Below are 19559 nucleotides of genomic sequence, written 5' to 3' on the forward strand. Positions count from 1 at the left end.
TCATCCTCTCTCCCCTACCTCCACCCACCAGCCTCTCTCCCCTACCTCCACCCACCAGCCCCTCTCCCCTACCTCCACCCACCATCCTCTCTCCCCTACCTCCACCCATCATCCTCTCTCCCCTACCTCCACCCATCATCCTCTCTCCCCTACCTCCAGTCCTCCCATCATCCTCTCTCCCTCTCTCCCCTACCTCCAGTCCTCCGGTCCTCCAGCGGTCCTTACCTTCTTGTCGCCAGCGAACCTCGTTGTCTGTGTGAACTTTCACCCCGCTTGTTGGGAAATGTCACATCAAGGCCCGTGCTGCGGTAGGGGGGCGCCAGGAGATGAAATATAACCGTAATGCCGTCTCCACATCCCTAATTTGCGTTGGTTTTCTGCCAGTCCTGCCCTATGCCATCAGCAGCAGCGGCGGTACCCGGGACCGGCCGCAGCCTCAGCTCGTCGGGGGAGAACAACACTCTGGGCCGAACATGTGAGTAACGAACCATCGCTGTGTTTCCCGTCTCCAGCCTGTTACCCGTCCACCACTCATCGCGTTCAGACCGCATTCAGACCGCACAGATGTCACAGGATCGGGTTGAATATAACGTGTCCCACAGTTTAGCTTCACCATAGCATGTAGCCGTGACATATCACACGCGCCTCGGGTTTATCCACCGATTAAAGCTTAATTAAGCTGTCATTAGGGATCGGCGTCATCTGAGCTAATGGATGAAATGCTATGCTTGTGTTTTACAACCCAAAGTAAAGCCCTGAGTCCCCCCCCCGTGATGAGGAGCACAGCGTTAATGTGTTCCTGTGGTAGCCCTTCGCCTGGCTTTGATGGTGGCTCTGGTGTTACACATACACGGCTCCATGGCTGTTTTGTACGGTTGCTTTGGTGTTCTGGGGGTTACCATGGTGCTGTAGGTGGTTACCAGGGTGTTGTAGGTGGTTACCATGGTGCTGTAGGTGGTTACCAGGGTGCTGTAGGTGGTTACCAGGGTGTTGTAGGTGGTTACCATGGTGCTGTAGGTGGTTACCAGGGTGCTGTAGGTGGTTACCAGGGTGCTGTAGGTGGTTACCAGGGTGTTGTAGGTGGTTGCCAGGGTGCTGTGGGTGGTTACCAGGGTGCTGTAGGTGGTTACCATGGTGCTGTAGGTGGTTACCAGGGTGCTGTAGGTGGTTGCCAGGGTGCTGTAGGTGGTTACCAGGGGGTTGTAGGTGGTTGCCAGGGTGCTGTAGGTGGTTACCAGGGGGTTGTAGGTGGTTACCATGGTGCTGTAGGTGGTTACCAGGGGGTTGGAGGTGGTTGCTAGGATGTTCTGGGAGGTTGCTATGGTGCCCTCCTGGTGTACCAGGGCTGACTCTATCTCTCCTGGTCTACCAGGGCTGACTCTATCTCTCCTGGTCTACCAGGGCTGACTCTATCTCTCCTGGTCCACCAGGGCTGACTCTATCTCTCCTGGTCCACCAGGGCTGACTCTATCTCTCCTGGTCTACCAGGGCTGACTCTATCTCTCCTGGTCTACCAGGGCTGACTCTATCTCTCCTGGTCTACCAGGGCTGACTCCAGCCTGGTTGTGTTAGATATCAGGAGGGTATGGGAGTTAAGCTAACCTTATGGCAGAACAAAACATGGTGACCATGGCGACATCAAAAACAGACACGATGCATGTTTAAGTTTGAATCTCAAACTGTTCTTAGTAACTGGTATATTGGAAATGTTGTGCTGTAGTTTTATGGTGGCTGCTATGGTGTTATATATATATATTTATAAAACGGGTGGCTTAAATCAAGCGATCTGATTGGTTCCCAACTGTTGTATAATGAGCGTATACACACAGCTATGACGCCCGTTCAGTTTACAGAGTTCAGTATCACTCCGCGCCTAACTTGAACTGTTGTTCATCTATATATAAAAGCAATAGCATAGTTCACTGAAGCCTAAAAATATGTTGATTGCTGGAGAGGGTGGAAATGTTGTACAGCAATAGGCACACGGTGAGTGAACTCGATAGTAGGCTCAATTGCCGGCGAACCGAGTTACCGTCTCTAGCCTTCTCTCTGAAGGACGCTACAGTGTGTTGCATAGCAACCGCCGTACACTTTGCAGGCAGCCAGGAGGGACTACTTTTTTGTATTCATTAAAAAAATGCTTTTCCGACTTTCTCGTTTTTTCAAAATTGAGGGTGTCTATGACTTTCATTTCGCCATACTTACGTAACCGCTTTATAAAAGCAATAGATCACTTCAGTCAGTGAAATGTTCTCATTATACCACGGTCAACGCCCCTTAACTGTGGTATAATGAAAACATTCCACAGCCTGTCGTGATTTATTGCTTAAATATAGTAGTGATATATATATAATATATATAGCTTCTTTGTTGTTTTGTATGGTTTCTTGGTTGCTATGGGGTTCTAGGTTGTGTCTATGGTGTTGTAGATGGTTACCAGGGGGTTGTAGGTGGTTACCAGGGTGTTGGAGGTGGTTACCAGGGTGTTGTAGGTGGTTACCAGGGGGTTGTAGGTGGTTACCAGGGTGTTGGAGGTGGTTACCAGGGTGTTGGAGGTGGTTACCAGGGTGTTGGAGTGGTTGCTAGGGTGTGCTAGGTGTTTGCTAGCTTGTTCTTGTTTTTTAATTGCTTGCTAGGGTGTCTTGGGAGGTTGCTAGGGTGTTCTATGTGGTTGCTAGGGTGTTATGTATTGTCACTAGTTTGTTTGAGGTGGTTGTTTAGTTCAAAACTCATTTTTTGATATCCATGAATGTGAATGATTTTAAGTAATCTCTAAAAGTATTAACCCCATTCCTTAGAAAATTGAGATAAGCAATCATTGGCAAATGTGCAACATTTTTGACAATATTGGGACTATGGGAAAGGGTTCTCGCATCCTCACAAGAGTGAGCTGCTATGAAACACTGAACTGAACACATTAGCATCTGCATTAGCATTGTCACCACAGTTAGGAGAGCACTACACGATCAGCTAACGAGGAATGAAAAACTAAGTGAGCTACACTGACATCGCAAATACAGAATGAGAGAAGCACTAATTCAACTGCTTTGCTTAAGTGAAAGTTGAAAGTAAAGGCTCTGAAATGTACTCCAAGTATAGAAGTAAAAAGTAGCCCTCTGGCATTTATACCGGCTGTTTCTGTGCAAAGCTAACTGAACCTTAAGTCTTATTAATATAATAAGAAGACTTCAAGTTAAACCATTCTAACTGCCCAAAAATATATACTGAAAACAATGAACGTTAAACCTCGCTGTAATGTGCAAATCAGTTTTCAATATCAGCAACTCAAAACATTATGATCAAAACTTCTGGTCACTTCTGGTCTAATTAAGGCGTCAACTCTTTTGTTAGAAATTCCCTCATCTCTACAGGACAACCAAAATCCTTTTTAGTTTCGCAAAAGAGAACGCATTCGCCAAGAGTCGTTCTCGGAGCCGACAGCTTCAAACATTTCTCTTAAACGAGACCATGGAGGGGGAATGTCTTGTCGCTGCTCTGAATCTGCTCCGTCTTCAATGTGTGCCGGTCCACTTCCCTCACTACGCCACTAGTTCTCCCAGAGACCCCAGAGTGTCTCTGTGGTCCCCCTTTCGTCTTTCTGTTGTTTTAGTCTTGTTACGTCTGCCGTGCGTGACATGCACAACAGAATCATTCATTTCTCTCAAATGCACTAAAAGTAAAGTAATGAGCCAGTTTTGAAAGGGTAAGTAGTAGAAAGTACAAATATTTGTGTTTCAAATGTTGGAAGTAAAAAGTTGTCAGAAAAATAAATATTAAAAGTACAGATACCTGAAAACTGTACTCAAGTACAGTAACAAAGAATCTGTACTTTGTTACTCCCACCTATTAGCAAGGCTAATTAGCAAGCACGCTATGTTTCAAGTCCCTGGGCCACTTTGAAGAGGATCCAAAACATAGCTTAAGGCTGAGCAACATTAGGAACATGAGAGTACCAACTTGGGTGTTCAAGTTTTTCCAAAGCTTTCTTTTTTGGGGTCCTTGAGGGAAAAATAGCATGCACCTGACACAGTGTTTTTAGTTTCGAGTCATCGTCAACGGTATATCGTCATGGATGGTGTGATAGTTGGTTGAGGTTGGACGTGAACCAGTGGAGGCTTCTCCAGTGAGGAGAGGGAGGAAGATCCTCCTTAACATTGTTGAGAATAAAAAATTTGATTGCCCAGACTACTGTAATGAATTAATGCATTTGTATATGTAATGTTCATTGAGAAATATAAGTATTCCGTTCTTGGAGTTATGGTGAGCTTGGTTGGTAAGGTAAGATGGCATTGTTATGCCTTAAAAACTGGTTTACTGGAAGTTGACATATCAAAACAATCACCAACCATGTTTCTAAAGCATACTTTGTCAAAGCCCACTGTCAAAATGGACATTTGCAAAATGACGTGTGTACTGCTTTAAGGCCCAGCCTGCTTTGGAGTGAGGCCTCGAATGAGAAAGGCAATTTAAAAAAAATGCATCAAATTTTTATTTTCAGATATAGACTTCAAATTGTAATAGTTAAGTAGTTAATAGTTATAGTAGTTTTAATTTTAAAACTACTCTCAATAGCCATATTCGACCACTGAGCCTAGATGTTTTTGACGCAATGTAAGAGCTGTTTAAACATCGGAGATATTCAATTATTTCACTTTAAAATGTATCTCTGCCAGCTTGGGCCTTATTGCTATGAATTTCACACCATATAGTCCCACAGTCACCTAGTACATGTGTGCCGAGTTTGGAGCCTTTACCACTTCCGGCAACAAATCATTTGGAATGTGGGTGTTTGGTCAAGTTGGAGCCATTGCATCAATATTATTACTATTATATATTATATAATTATAATGATCTGACCATATGGGTCAGACTCTGAAAGTTCATCATGACAAATGGTGCATGTATAACAACAGGTTTCATGGATATTGCAATTTTCTAGTAGCCTGGAAATCCAGAGCCACCTCTAGAGAGCTGTAGGGTCTGGCAACGAGAAAACGGGCCAACTCCAGGGGCGGCACCAAGCATGCATTTGAAAATATCACTGCACGCAATTGGATAACACTACGACCAATCAGAAGAATACAAGGGGTGACGTATCCAGACCAGCGGAGCTAACCAATAGATAAGACTCTTGCCGTATCCGGTCGGTAAAACAGCGGTGCTTTTGGCCCGTCTATATCAGATCCACCGATGTGATTGGTTAATGTTCTGGGCCAGGGGAATCGGGGAGTGAGTATGTTGCTCGTTCCCAGATTGACTCGCTGAGCACATTCAAATTGTGCTCTCGCTAGAACTCTGGATTTCCAGGGTACTTTCCTAGTGGAAATGGCATCCTGTTGAGTAAGTTGCACTTCAAGGCCTTGTTATAGCGCCACCTATAGTTAATTCCATAATTTATATTCCTAACTCATTTTAAGAGTTCTTCAAGCCTACCAATTTTCATAACTTTTGACCATGTTGTTATTATAAAAATAATAACACTAACAATTACAATAGGGTTCCTACAGTTCTGTAGGACCCCTTAATACAAGTTACAATTTCAGTGAAAATTGAGCTGTGTAGCTTGCTTAAAAATACTTTTTTGCTTTTTTGGTATATGGGAAATGGGCACCAGAGTTATGGGAAGCATCTGTAGTTTCTGTGATGGCTGCTAGGATGTTATACGTTTCCTCTGTGGTGTTCTGGGTGGCTGTAAGCTTGTTGGTTTCTATGGTGTTCTGGGGGTTACTAGGGGGTTTAGGTAGTATGTGGTTTCTATGGTGTTCTGGGGGTCACTAGGGGCTTTAGGTAGTATGTGGTTTTCTATGGTGTTTTGGGTGGTTGATGGTGTTTTCTGGGTGGTTGCTAGGGCTTTCTGGATGGTTGCTAGGGTGTTCTAGGTGGTTGCTAGGGCCTTCTGGGTGGTTTGTATCGTGTTCTTTGCGGTCGCTAGTAGAGCTAGACCATGTACAGAATGCGCTCTACGTATTGTTCTACACAGCATGTCGTAAACGTCTGTTACGTGAACATCGAGTATGAGCCACTGTCCCCAGCCCTCGGGCTGGTTCCCTGCCCCCTGCAGACACACGCCCATACGTCACACACACGTGTTCGTGTTTCCCCCCCAAACACACAAAAAAACAGACATTTAACACTTTGGCCCGCCCCATAGCCCCTAACCCTAACCCTAACCCTAACCCTAGCCCCATAGCCCCTAACCCTAACCCTAACCCTAACCCTAGCCCCATAGCCCCTAACCCTAACCCTAACCCTAGCCCCATAGCCCCTAACCCTAACCCTAGCCCCATAGCCCCTAACCCTAACCCTAACCCTAGCCCCATAGCCCCTAACCCTAACCCTAACCCTAACCCTAGCCCCATAGCCGAGGCAAAGGCCCTACACCTGGACTTGGTTCCCGGGTTCCTGCAGAGGGCTGATCATTCATCATTAGGGTATCATCAGGTTCAGGAACGGACGGCAAGCTCACCGGGGTACCGGGTGAACGGTATATGACGGTGTTTAAAATAAATACAATACTCAAAGAAACGTGAAAGCTGAGTGGGGAATGGTAGACTGTAACATGTGTGGCATTGTCTAGCCTACAAGGTGTGTGTCTCATATTCAATTAGCGGTCCAAATCTGAATGAGAAGCCTTACTTGTGTCCTTGTTGTAATCTATCTTAAGTCAGTTTAACCTGTATAATATATAGTCTATCTTAAGTCAGTTTAACCTGTATAATATATAGTCTATCTTAAGTCAGTTTAACCTGTATAATATATAGTCTATCTTAAGTCAGTTTAATCTGTATAATATATAGTCTATCTTAAGTCGGGTTAACCTGTATAATATATAATCCATCTTAAGTCAGTTTAACCTGTATAATATATAGTCTATCTTATGTCATTTTAACCTGTATGTTTTACAGGCCAATGTTGTACAGCTGTTTGGATACACTTGAAAACAGCGCTTTTAACGTTATATCCATTGGGAACAATTATAAAAAGTGAAACTTATCCGGGTTAGTTGTTCCCTGGAAATCCAGAGTTCTCGCGAGAGCACAATTGAGAACCAATTGTTGAATTTGAACACTCTGGGAACGAGCAATATACCCACTCCCCGATTCCCCTGGCTCAGAACATTAACCAATCACATCGGTGTATCTCATATAGGCGGGACAAAAGTGTTTTACCGACTGGATATGGCAAGAGTCTTATCTATTGGTTAGCTCCGCTGGTCTGGATACGTCACCCCTTGTATTCTTCTGATTGGTCGTAGTGTTATCCAATGGCGTGCAGTGATATTTCCAAATGCATGCTCGGTGCCGCCCCTCGAGTCGGGCCGTTCTCATCACTCGTTGCCAGACCCTACAGCTCTCTAGATGTGGCTCTGGATTTCCAGGATAGGTTAGTCGCACATTAGCTAGGCTATTGTTTAGGGCAGGGTGCTTTGCAGTCCCCCCATTGTGTGGAGGTATTGACCAAAGGATGGCTCTGGCGTGGAAGACCTTCCTCAGGGATTCACCCCAGACCCTCGGGGCTCTGCGGTGGGCGGCGGCCGCGTGGCACAGCGCTGCAATCCAGAGCGTCAATATCTGTGTTTTAAATTTTTTTATTTTGTACACTAACAATTCTAGAACACAGAGAAAATGCTCATGTGTGATGATGTGGTTGTTTAAGAGTTTAGATCCTCAAAAGTATAAATAGTATAAAAGGTTTGAGTCATTTCATGAATGTTTGGATAGGGAGGTAGTTGTATGTAAAGTTAGATTTATTGTTCCTGTAGAAAGTTTGGGGATGATAATGATAATTATTATAATAATTAATAATAATTATTATAATTATCATAATAATAATAATAATAATAATAATAATAATATTATGGGGGGGGGCGGGGCCTGATACAAGCTTCTTTGTTTAATGCTGTTGAGTCTGTTGGGTGTGTGCTGTGACCTGAGTCTGTTGGGTGTGTGCTGTGACCTGAGTCTGTTCGCTGTGTGCTGTGACTTGAGTCTGTTCGCTGTGTGCTGTGACTTGAGTCTGTTCGCTGCAATCCAGAGCGTCAATATCTGTGTTTTAAATTTTTTTATTTTGTACACTAACAATTCTAGAACACAGAGAAAATGCTCATGTGTGATGATGTGGTTGTTTAAGAGTTTAGATCCTCAAAAGTATAAATAGTATAAAAGGTTTGAGTCATTTCATGAATGTTTGGATAGGGAGGTAGTTGTATGTAAAGTTAGATTTATTGTTCCTGTAGAAAGTTTGGGGATGATAATGATAATTATTATAATAATTAATAATAATTATTATAATTATCATAATAATAATAATAATAATAATAATAATAATATTATGGGGGGGGGCGGGGCCTGATACAAGCTTCTTTGTTTAATGCTGTTGAGTCTGTTGGGTGTGTGCTGTGACCTGAGTCTGTTGGGTGTGTGCTGTGACCTGAGTCTGTTCGCTGTGTGCTGTGACTTGAGTCTGTTCGCTGTGTGCTGTGACCTGAGTCTGTTGGGTGTGTGCTGTGACCTGAGTCTGTTGGGTGTGTAGTGTGACCTGAGTCTGTTCGCTGTGTGCTGTGACTTGAGTCTGTTCGCTGTGTGCTGTGACCTGAGTCTGTTGGGTGTGTGCTGTGACCTGAGTCTGTTGGGTGTGTGCTGTGACCTGAGTCTGTTGGGTGTGTGCTGTGACCTGAGTCTGTTGGGTGTGTGCTGTGACCTGAGTCTGTTCGGTGTGTGCTGTGACCTGAGTCTGTTGGGTGTGTGCTGTGACCTGAGTCTGTTGGGTGTGTGCTGTGACCTGAGTCTGTTGGGTGTGTGCTGTGACCTGAGTCTGTTGGGTGTGTGCTGTGACCTGAGTCTGTTGTGTGTGTGCTGTGACCTGAGTCTGTTGGGTGTGTGCTGTGTTCTTTTCCAGCCTGATGTGCACATGTTGAATCGACCATGACCAAATAGGTCGGATTGCCTTTTCTGCCGACGATTGTCAGTCGGAGTGGTGTGTCAGGGCCTTAAATGAACCCTGGCTTTAGTACTGGACAACAACTTAAATATTGAACTGAAGATCATAGCCTCTTCCCTATTCATTGGCTAATAGTGACTTGTAATAGTGAATAGTGACATATAACACACTGTTATATGTCCATAGATGGTAATGGATTAAGGGATAAAGGATTGTATATATTTAAAAAATCTATACATTTTTTACTAAATTGAATTTGTAAAATCTATCCAGGGAAGTCCTAGGTGATTGAGACACATTGGTTCACAATGAGAACACACAGATGTGGACACAGCGTCAGGGCTGCAGGGTAAAGTGGTCAGAAGATATGCTTGTTTAATGCTTGTTTGCATTGTGGGACGATTGCCACAGAGCCTCTCTTTGGCCACCCAGTGTACTTCTTCAGCCAGCCTCTGCCATTGTGGACGTTCACAAACACCTGACATAACAAATGGATTGTTAGGTTGAGTATAATACTTTATTACCCGGCTCTTCTCAGTGCTGTGGAACGCTCCGGTCACTTGCATGGTCCTTACCGACTTCCGGTGGTGAATTACTTTCCAATAATGGCCGTTGCTAAGCATATAATGACCGCTGTCAAGGAAAGTGGAATTTTTTCACATCATTCGTATCACTCCGCAAGTAGTCCGGTAACTTATCAACCCCAGCGTACTCGGTTGCTAAGCGACGTCAATGTCTTTGGCGGACTATTTCTCTGCTGATATCTTGGAATGCTGGTAACAAATGAATTGTAATAAGACACACCGTGTGAAGTTATTTTTTCATTTTGGCAAGTAGCCGTGTAATAAGCAGGATAATGTATAGAACGCCGGTCATTATTGGGAAATTTCCCGATAATGAGCGGCGTTCTATAGATTATCCCTTACTTATTTGACAGCGTATGATTAATTATCAATGCCTTGTAAGTCATACCAGCTTTTGATATATATTTATAGTGCCATGTATAGAGGCATATACAGTAAGTAGTCCGTGCAGAATGTGGATGTAAAAGCATTCTCATTCTCAGTTGAAGAAATTTGAAAATAAAATGTTACTCAACCATAAAAATACTACATCGTAAATATTATATCTCTAATATAACAGCTATATCTAAACATGTATCTGTTGGAGTTGTTCATGCTGTGGTGTGTTCACGATGAAGTGACGGAGCGACCGTTTCAGGAGGCGGAGCCCGGGGCTGCCCGTGGAGATGTCCATCCAACCCAGCGGCTCACTGTCGGCAGCCAGCAGAGGATCCTGAACCCGTTCCATGGCCTGGACCCCGTAAGACCTGCTGCCGGGACCCGGGGGACTCACATCCCCACACACCCTTTTCTTTTAGAGATGCTCCGATTGATCGGACGCCGATCGTGATCAGCCGATGTTGTGCTAAAAGTAGCGCGATCGGAGAACCCCAAAAAAGCCGATCACTTGGCGTAAATTACTAGCTCAACTTTCGTAACTTACTTATCGTAACTTGCAGTGGCAGTGGCAGTCCCCCCCGTCTACAACACTGCGCTACACCGCCAGGATTTCACGGGCTCACTGTAAAGACGGCAAAGGAGGAAGTTTAACACTCAGTGTCGTTTACGGAGCACTTGCATAGCTCAGTATGTGGCAGGCACATTTCACAGAGGCTTTGATGAACACGTTGAGCGACATGAGTCTATTGGAACAGAAACTGGTGCTTGCCTGCTATCCAGATTATATATAAAAGATATGGAATCTTCCATATATTTAATATATAATAGATTCCCATTCTCCTGCCATTCTGTGATCAGCAATCGGCAGATCATGTTTTTGGTGATCGGCCCAAAAATGCTGATCGGAGCATCTCTTAATTTTTTCCATACTGATTCCTGAACTTTAGTCAGCCATTACGAGTAAATACCGATACAGCATCTGGCATTGTCCCTAACCCTGTCACTAACCCTGTCCCTAACCCTAACCCTACCCTAACCCTAACCCTGTCACTAACCCTGTCACTAACCCTAACCCTAACCCTAACCCTACCCTAACACTAACCCTGTCACTAACCCTAATCCTAACCCTAACCCTAACCCTAACCCTGTCACTAACCCTAATCCTAATCCTAACCCTAACCCTAACCCTAACTGATATAACCTGTTCTTATTGAAGGGTTCTCTGACGATGACTGTGATTTATAGTCGGTCCACATACTCGCGACAATTATATTTTCAGAACTTTCATTTACAATCTACAATTCTAATAATACATTTGTATTCTTTTAGTTAAGCGTGTTTGTGATGTTCTTTGCCTGAGTGGTGAATGAGTCACGTGATGGGACGGGCCTCACCGATACTCAATACTGCATTTTAGGCCGTAGTGGAGGAATGAGTGATACTGGTATCGTTATGGGAACAACTCCAGGGAGAGGGCGCGCTGGCTGGCGGCTGGCGGCTGGCGGCTGACGGCTGTGTTGTGGCCCAGGTTTCAGATGGCCTGCTGAAGCTATGGGGAGCTGCTGGAGCTGTCTGTACAGAGACCCTCTCCGTGACATCCACCTCACCAAGTTCAAGGTGCCTCCTCCACGCCCGTGCTTCTGCTTGCTGTGGGATATGAGTATAACATATAAGCATTGGGAAATGATTGTCTTATCGATATGTGGGGATTATATTCAGCATTGTTGCTTTGATTCATATTGAGTCCAATATATTGACATATGATATGGACTCCATTGAGTCCATAAACAGTTGTTAAGTGTCACTGGTGCAGGCTCTCTGTGAGGGCTAATGTTTAATAACATAACGCCGCCACTAGGGGGAGGCATAACCTCATTTATCTCATCAAACAACAGACAAACATTCACAACCCCTGCTCTCTCCAGAGAGCCAATATCATGTACTGCACTGTACCGTCTTCATCAGATTCTTCACGCGGCCTACAGAAAGGCTAAAATGATCGGCCGCGCCCATCTGTGATTGACAGGTGACCAATGTAGATGACGAGGGCAACGAGCTGGGCTCTGGCGCCATGGAGCTCACGCAGACCGAGCTCATCCTGCACACGCGCAAGAGGGACGCCATCCGGTGGCCGTACCTCTGCCTCCGCCGCTACGGCTACGACTCCAACCTGTTCTCCTTCGAGAGCGGCCGGCGCTGCCAGACCGGCCAGGGTGAGACGCTCTGCTCTCACTCTGCTCTCACTCTGCTGCTCTCACTCTGCTGCTCTCACTCTGCTCTCACTCTGCTCTCACTCTGCTCTCACTCTGCTCTCACTCTGCTGCTCTCACTCTGCTGCTCTCACTCTGCTCTCACTCTTCTCTCACTCTGCTCTCACTCTGCTCTCACTCTGCTCTCACTCTTCTCTCACTCTGCTCTCACTCTTCTCTCACTCTGCTCTCAATCTGCTCTCACTCTGCTGCTCTCACTCTGCTCTCACTCTGCTCTCACTCTTCTCTCACTCTGCTCTCACTCTGCTCTCACTCTTCTCTCACTCTGCTCTCAATCTGCTCTCACTCTGCTGCTCTCACTCTGCTCTCACTCTTCTCTCACTCTGCTCTCACTCTGCTCTCACTCTGCTGCTCTCACTCTGCTCTCACTCTTCTCTCACTCTGCTCTGACTCTGCTGCTCTCACTCTTCTCTCACTCTGCTGCTCTCACTCTGCTCTCACTCTTCTCTCACTCTGCTCTCACTCTTCTCTCACTCTGCTCTCACTCTGCTCTCACTCTGCTCTCACTCTTCTCTCACTCTGCTCTCACTCTGCTCTCACTCTTCTCTCACTCTGCTCTCACTCTGCTCTCACTCTTCTCTCACTCTGCTCTCACTCTGCTCTCACTCTTCTCTCACGTCTCAGCGTGTGTTAAGTGTCTTCTCCTGTGGGATAAAGGAGGACGTGTTGCAGTGAAGGATCACTCTGTGTGACCACAGCTCAGAGAGAGAGTGCTCCTTGTAGCGTCCGTGTGACGCGTGGCTCACGAGACGCCGGGACGCCGTGACCCGACGGTGCCTATCTGCAGCCAGCGCTGCTGTTTGTACCGCGCTTATCGCCCCCCATGGGGACCGAGACGGGCTGCACCACCACCACGGGCCTCCCTATCAGCAGCTGGCCTCAAGGACGGCGCCCGCCTTAAGGCTGGGTGGAGCCTCTGGGTGGAGCCTTAACGCTGGGTGCTGCCTCCACCTCTGGGTGGAGCCTCTGCCTCTGGGTGGTGCCTTAACGCTGGGTGCTGCCTCCACCTCTGGGTGGAGCCTCCACCTCTGGGTGCCTTAACGCTGGGTGGAGCCTCCACCTTACCTTTACATTCAGGGCATTTATCAGACGCTTTTATCCAAAGCGACTTACAATAAGAACATTTGTCAGAAGAAGGTGAAACACCGATATATCTCTGTGGGTACAGTGAGGATGTTCATAGAACCAAGTGCCAAGCACTCACCATCACCAGGCTGACCCCACTCCCCGTACACAGCAGTGATAGCTAGATACTGCAGATGCTACACAACTAAGTACATGCAACACAACATGCACGCACAACACAATTAAGTACAATGAATGAATACAACCTGCTTTAAGTGCGTTCATCAAGTGCCAGGACGTACAACAGACAAATAAGGGACTGAATGGCCACCTCTGGAGTCTTCTTCATCACAACGCTGTACTTTGATTCAGTCTTCTTCATCACAACGCTGTACTTTGATTCAGAGTCTTCTTCATCACAACGCTGTACTTTGATTCAGAGTCTTCTTCATCACAACGCTGTACTTTGATTCAGTCTTCTTCATCACAACGCTGTACTTTGATTCAGTCTTCTTCATCACAACGCTGTACTTTGATTCAGTCTTCTTCATCACAACGCTGTACTTTGATTCAGAGTCTTCTTCATCACAACGCTGTACTTTGATTCAGTCTTCTTCATCACAACGCTGTACTTTGATTCAGTCTTCTTCATCACAACGCTGTACTTTGATTCAGTCTTCTTCATCACAACGCTGTACTTTGATTCAGTCTTCTTCATCACAACGCTGTACTTTGATTCAGAGTTACGTCGTCAATACAGTTCGTAGAGTTTCCTCCACACATGATCAAATTCAACAACTTTCAGTAGAGTGCTGAACAAGCAACCACACCTTCAACTCCAGCCTTTACTGTTTGCTACAGAAGATGGATAGATGTCGATATAGTTTAGGTGTGACTTTAATGAGGTATTGAAGTATCATGTATTGTGTATTGAAGTATCTCATGTATTGTGTGTATCATGTGTAGGTGTGTGTGTATTGTGTGTATCATGTGTAGGTGTGTGTGTATTGTGTGTATCATGTGTAGGTGTGTGTGTATTGTGTGTATCATGTGTAGGTGTGTGTGTATTGTGTGTATCACGTGTAGGTGTGTGTGTATTGTGTGTATCACATGTAGGTGTGTGTGTATTGTGTGTATCACGTGTAGGTGTGTAGGTGTGTGTGTATCATGTGTAGGTGTGTAGGTGTGTGTGTATCATGTGTAGGTGTGTAGGTGTGTGTGTATTGTGTGTATCAGGTGTAGGTGTGTGTATTGTGTGTATCATGTGTAGGTGTGTGTGTATTGTGTGTATCACGTGTAGGTGTGTGTATCATGTGTAGGTGTGTAGGTGTGTGTGTATTGTGTGTATCATGTGTAGGTGTGTGTGTATTGTGTGTATCATGTGTAGGTGTGTGTGTATTGTGTGTACATGTGTAGGTGTGTGTGTATTGTGTGTATCAGGTGTAGGTGTGTGTGTATTGTGTGTATCAGGTGTGTGTACATGTGTTCACTGAGCTGTGTGTGTATTGTGTGTATCACGTGTAGGTGTGTGTGTACATGTGTGTATTGTGTGTATCAGGTGTGTGTGTACATGTGTTCACTGAGCTGTGTGTGTATTGTGTGTATCATGTGTAGGTGTGTGTGTATTGTGTGTATCATGTGTAGGTGTGTGTGTATCATGTGTAGGTGTGTGTGTATTGTGTGTATTGTGTGTATCAGGTGTGTGTGTACATGTGTCCACTGAGCTGTGTGTTGGGTCTCCAGGTATCTTTGCCTTCAAGTGCTCGCGCGCGGAGGAGATCTTCAACCTGCTCCAGGAGCTCATGCAGTGCAACAGCATCAACGTGGTGGAGGAGTCCATGATGATGTCCCGCAGCGGCCACACCCCCGAGATGGACATGCCGCGCACGCCGCAGACCCCCAACAGTACGCAGCCCCCCCCCCCCCCCCTCTAGGGACCCCCGGGGAGCGGGTTACAGCGCGGTGCACACCGGGGGGGTATTCAACGTGCGTTCCTATTCCCACAGCTCCAGCATTCCCCATCCAAGGCTTTCCCAACGGATACCCGGGCTACCCAATCAGAGGGGAGTCCTCCCAGCCCTCCATCGCTGAGGACCACGGCCTCATGGCCATGGAAGACCAGGTAGGAGACCCACCGCTCCCTGCATGCGTACCCCCCCCCCCACCCTGACCCCCCCCCGCCCTGACCCCCCTGACCCCTGACCCCCTCCCTGTGCCCCCTGCAGACCCACACCTACGTCAACACGGTCAGCATGGAGAGCGACCTGTCCCTGCGGCACTGCGGCCACGCCCTCCCCGACGCGCCAGGCCGGCCGGGCCCCTTCCCCGAGGCCCCGCGGGGGCCCATGCCCGCGGGCGGGCCCGGCGCGGCGCAGCGCTGCCGGCCCCTGGAGGAGCACGCCGACCCCCAGGTGTTCCTGCAGCCGTCGGCCCAGGAGGTGACCTTCCTGCTGGGGCCCACGCCCGCCCAGCGCCACCTGCTGGAGCGCGAGCGTCACGCCCTGCACCCCCGCGGGGGCCTGCAGCCCGCCGAGGCCGCCGCCGCCGGCTCGGAGACAGACGGCGAGGAGCCGCCCATGCACATCTGCAACTCGCACTCCTACCACCACTTCCACCACCTCATGCACCGCCACGCCGCCCACGAGCCGCCGCCGCCGCCGCCGCCGCCGCCGCCGCCGCCCGACGGCTGCAAGGGCAGCCAGCTGACCTACGAGAACATCAAGTCACTGCGCGGCGCCGCCAAGCAGCGGCTGAGCCCCAGCAGCGTGTCGCAGTCGCTGGCCTCCAGCAGCAGCAGCAGCACGGGGGACAGCCACTCGCTGCTGCACGGCCCCGCGCCGCCGGCCCCCCAGGGCTACCCCTACGAGAGGGGCCCGGGGCCCGGCCACCGCCGCACCGCGCTGCTCAACTACGAGAACCTGCCCTCGCTGCCGCCCGTGTGGGAGTACAGCGCCCTGCAGCGGGACGAGGAGCAGGAGGAGGAGGAGGAGGAGGAGGACGACGACCCGGACGAGGAGGAGTACGAGGAGGAGGAGGAGGAGGAGGAGGAGGAGGAGGACTTTGACGAGTACGAGTTCTCGGAGGGGCCGGCCACGCCCAACGGGTACCACCACCAGGAGGCCCGCGGCGCGCACCGCGACGCGCTGCAGAACTACGTCAACACCGAGCAGCTGCAGCCGTCCCGGCTGCGGCACGGCTGCCCGCCGCACGGCCCGCCCTGCGCGGCCGAGCGCGGCGGCGGCGGCGGCGGCGGCGGCGGCGGCGGCGGCGGCGGCGGGGGGCACATCTTTAACTTTGAGTTCCGCCGGCGGTCGGGCGCGGGCGGGCCGGGCTGCGAGCACGGCCACATGCCGCCGTCGCGTCAGCTCAACTACATCCAGGTGGACCTGGACGGCCAGCAGCCCTGCCTGGGCCTGGGGGGCGGGGCCGCGGCGGCGGCGCAGCAGCAGCACCAGCGCCAGCCCAAGTGCGGGCAGCCGGCGCCGCCGCGCCACAGCGACTTCTACGCCGTCATCGACCTCAAGAAGACGGCGGCCATGTCCAACCTGCAGAAGGCGCTGCCGCGCGACGACGGGACGTCCAGAAAGACTCGACACAACAGCACAGACCTGCCTCTGTAGGCGGCAGGACGCGAGGGGAGGAGACGAGGACGGATGTTTAGGACACCAAGGAAGCGGAAAGGAGAGCTGATCCTCATGTTGGCACACTGGACCCTCCTCTCTCTCTCTGTCTCTCTCTCTCTCTCTCTCTCTCTGTCTCTCTCTGTCTCTCTCTGTCTCTCTCTCTCTCTCTCTCTCTCTCTCTCTGTCTCTCTCTCTCTCTCTCTCTCTCTCTGTCTCTCTCTCTCTCTCTCTCTCTGTCTCTCGATAAGGGCTTGATAACTTGATCTCAGTACCCTGGGGTGAAGGTGAGAGTATCAAGGCGGTCAAAGGTCAAAGGTCAAGGTATTTTGCCCCATCCGTTCTTTTTCAGGCGTCGAGAAAGAAACAAAGAGAGAAAGAAAAGACCGACAGAAGCTTGATCCTCCGGGTGGCGTCCAGTGATGAAGCAGCCTCTGGCGTACGGGAGGGAGGGAGAGGAGGGGGGGCCGGGGGGGCCCCCAGTGCCCCCCCCCCCCCCCACGTAGGTCCTACGGACGGTTCAGATCTGAGGTCCTGTCTTTTATTTATTTACCACAAACAATCCTCTGGACCACGGCGGGCGGAGGACTCCCGGGGGGGGGCGGGGTGTCGGGGGGGGGGGCGTGGCGCCGGGGGGGGGGGGGCGCCGGGGGGGGGGGGGGCGCCGGGGGGGGCGGGTGTTGGTCAGCATTGTAGATAGAGCGTTGTTTTGATGTTTGACGGCGCCGCGTGGCGCCCAGCGATGACCTCACATGAAATGTGCAGATTTTAATGAATTCTCACAATGGGAATGTTAATTTAAAGGTTTGGTACGACATAGGCATATATATAGCTATGTGTATATAGCTATATATTTATGTACATATATAGCTCTATATATAGCTATATATAGATATATATATGTAGATGTATATATGATATATCAATATCTTTTATTTTCATATTTATTTATTGCATTCCTTATTTATGAATTAATGTATTTGTTTGTTCATGTAGTCCACTAGTCTCCCATAACTTTAGTTTTGTTTAGAATGTGAGAACCAGCGATTATAATCCAGTTGGTCATATGGAACCAAAGTGTCACATCATCATCATCACTGAATATTGGTGTATAACTGTTAATAACTGTGCTTGATTATGTTTAAAAACAAAACTATTAACATTTAAAGTGCCAAAACATAATTGCTAACTGTATGTGGAGTAAAAAAAAACCGTGTTCCATTAGAATCTTTAAAAAGCGTAGGATAATAAGAATTTCTTGTGATCATTTGAATGTTCCAGGAGGTCGGAATACCAGCCGGAACGTCGTTGTTCAGGCTATGTAGAAACAAACAAACGGAAAACTAAAAAAACACAACATCCACAGGGCCATCGCATTCCACCGCCACTCTGGACTCTGGGGTAGAGCTACTGACGCTACAGGACTGTGAGCTACTGACAGACTGCTGCTCTGGGGTAGAGCTACTGACGCTACAGGGCTGTGAGCTACTGACAGACTGCTGCTCTGGGGTAGAGCTACTGACGCTACAGGGCTGAGAGCTACTGACAGACTGCTGCTCTGGGGTAGAGCTACTGACGCTACAGGGCTGAGAGCTACTGACAGACTGCTGCTCTGGGGTAGAGCTACTGACAGACTGCTGCTACAGGACTGGGTTAGAGGTCAGAGCTACTGACGGACTGCTGCTCAGAGCCCGGCCTGCTGTGTGTGTGTGTGTGTGTGTGTGTGTGTGTGTGTGTGTGTGTGTGTGTGTGTGTGTGTGTGTGTGTGTGTGTGTGTGTGTGTGTGTGTGTGTGTGTGTGTGTGTGTGTGTGTCTTGGCTGTAGAAACGGTCTGAGGGTGACTGCTCTGGTTCTGTTGTGCTGCCCTGTCTCACACACAGCCCTGTCTCACACACAGCCCTGTCTCAGAAACAGCCCTGTCTCACACACTGGGCCCTGTCTCACACACTGGGCCCTGTCTCACACACTGGGCCCTGTCTCACACACAGCCCTGTCTCACACACAGCCCTGTCTCACACACTGGGCCCTGTCTCACACACTGGGCCCTGTCTCACACACTGGGCCCTGTCTCACACACAGCCCTGTCTCACACACTGGGCCCTGTCTCACACACTGGGCCCTGTCTCACACACAGCCCTGTCTCACACACAGCCCTGTCTCACACTGGGCCCTGTCTCACACACTGGGCCCTGTCTCACACACAGCCCTGTCTCACACACAGCCCTGTCTCACACTGGGCCCTGTCTCACACACTGGGCCCTGTCTCACACACTGGGCCCTGTCTCACACACAGCCCTGTCTCACACACTGGGCCCTGTCTCACACACAGCCCTGTCTCACACACAGCCCTGTCTCACACACTGGGCCCTGTCTTGACCCCCCCAGTCCGGGGTTCAGGGCGGCACAGGGGGGGGGGGGGGGCTCTGGTCTGGGGGTCTGTTGGTCCATGTGGAGGGAGGCTGGGGGCTCTGGTCTGGGGGGGGTCTGGCCCTGGTCTGGGGGTCTGGTGGTCCATGTGGAGGGAGGCTGGGGGCTCTGGTCTGGGGGGGGGGGCTCTGGTCTGGGGGTCTGTTGGTCCATGTGGAGGGAGACTGGGGGCCTGGTCTGGGGGTCTGTTGGTCCATGTGGAGGGAGACTGGGGGCTCTGGTCTGGGGGGGGGGGCTCTGGTCTGGGGGTCTGGTGGTCCATGTGGAGGGAGGCT

The 19559-nt window shown here is 49.2% G+C and overlaps 1 protein-coding gene across 1 annotated transcript; it reads left to right on the top strand.

Moving 5' to 3' along the window:
- Positions 1-340: 340 nt before the first annotated feature.
- Positions 341-16943, top strand: frs3 (fibroblast growth factor receptor substrate 3). Its single transcript, XM_084464266.1, has 7 exons — positions 341-475; positions 10162-10263; positions 11431-11519; positions 11929-12115; positions 14981-15142; positions 15244-15359; positions 15463-16943. Exons 3-7 carry the CDS (start codon positions 11454-11456, stop codon positions 16855-16857), a joined length of 1926 nt encoding a protein of 641 aa, XP_084320392.1. The 5' UTR covers positions 341-475; positions 10162-10263; positions 11431-11453; the 3' UTR covers positions 16858-16943.
- The last annotated feature ends 2616 nt before the right edge of the window (positions 16944-19559 follow it).

The sequence above is a fragment of the Micromesistius poutassou genome, assembly GCF_964030765.1.
Source record: "Micromesistius poutassou genome assembly, chromosome: 2".
In the NCBI taxonomy this organism is placed as follows: Eukaryota; Metazoa; Chordata; class Actinopteri; order Gadiformes; family Gadidae; genus Micromesistius; species Micromesistius poutassou.

Coding starts and splice junctions, on each gene's coding strand:
- frs3 (XM_084464266.1), top strand. CDS start 11,454: ATGGGGAGCTGCTGGAGCTGTCTGTACAGAGACCCTCTCCGTGACATC. Junction 11,520..11,928: donor TCCACCTCACCAAGTTCAAG/GTGCCTCCTCCA, acceptor TGTGATTGACAG/GTGACCAATGTAGATGACGA. Junction 15,360..15,462: donor TCATGGCCATGGAAGACCAG/GTAGGAGACCCA, acceptor TGCCCCCTGCAG/ACCCACACCTACGTCAACAC.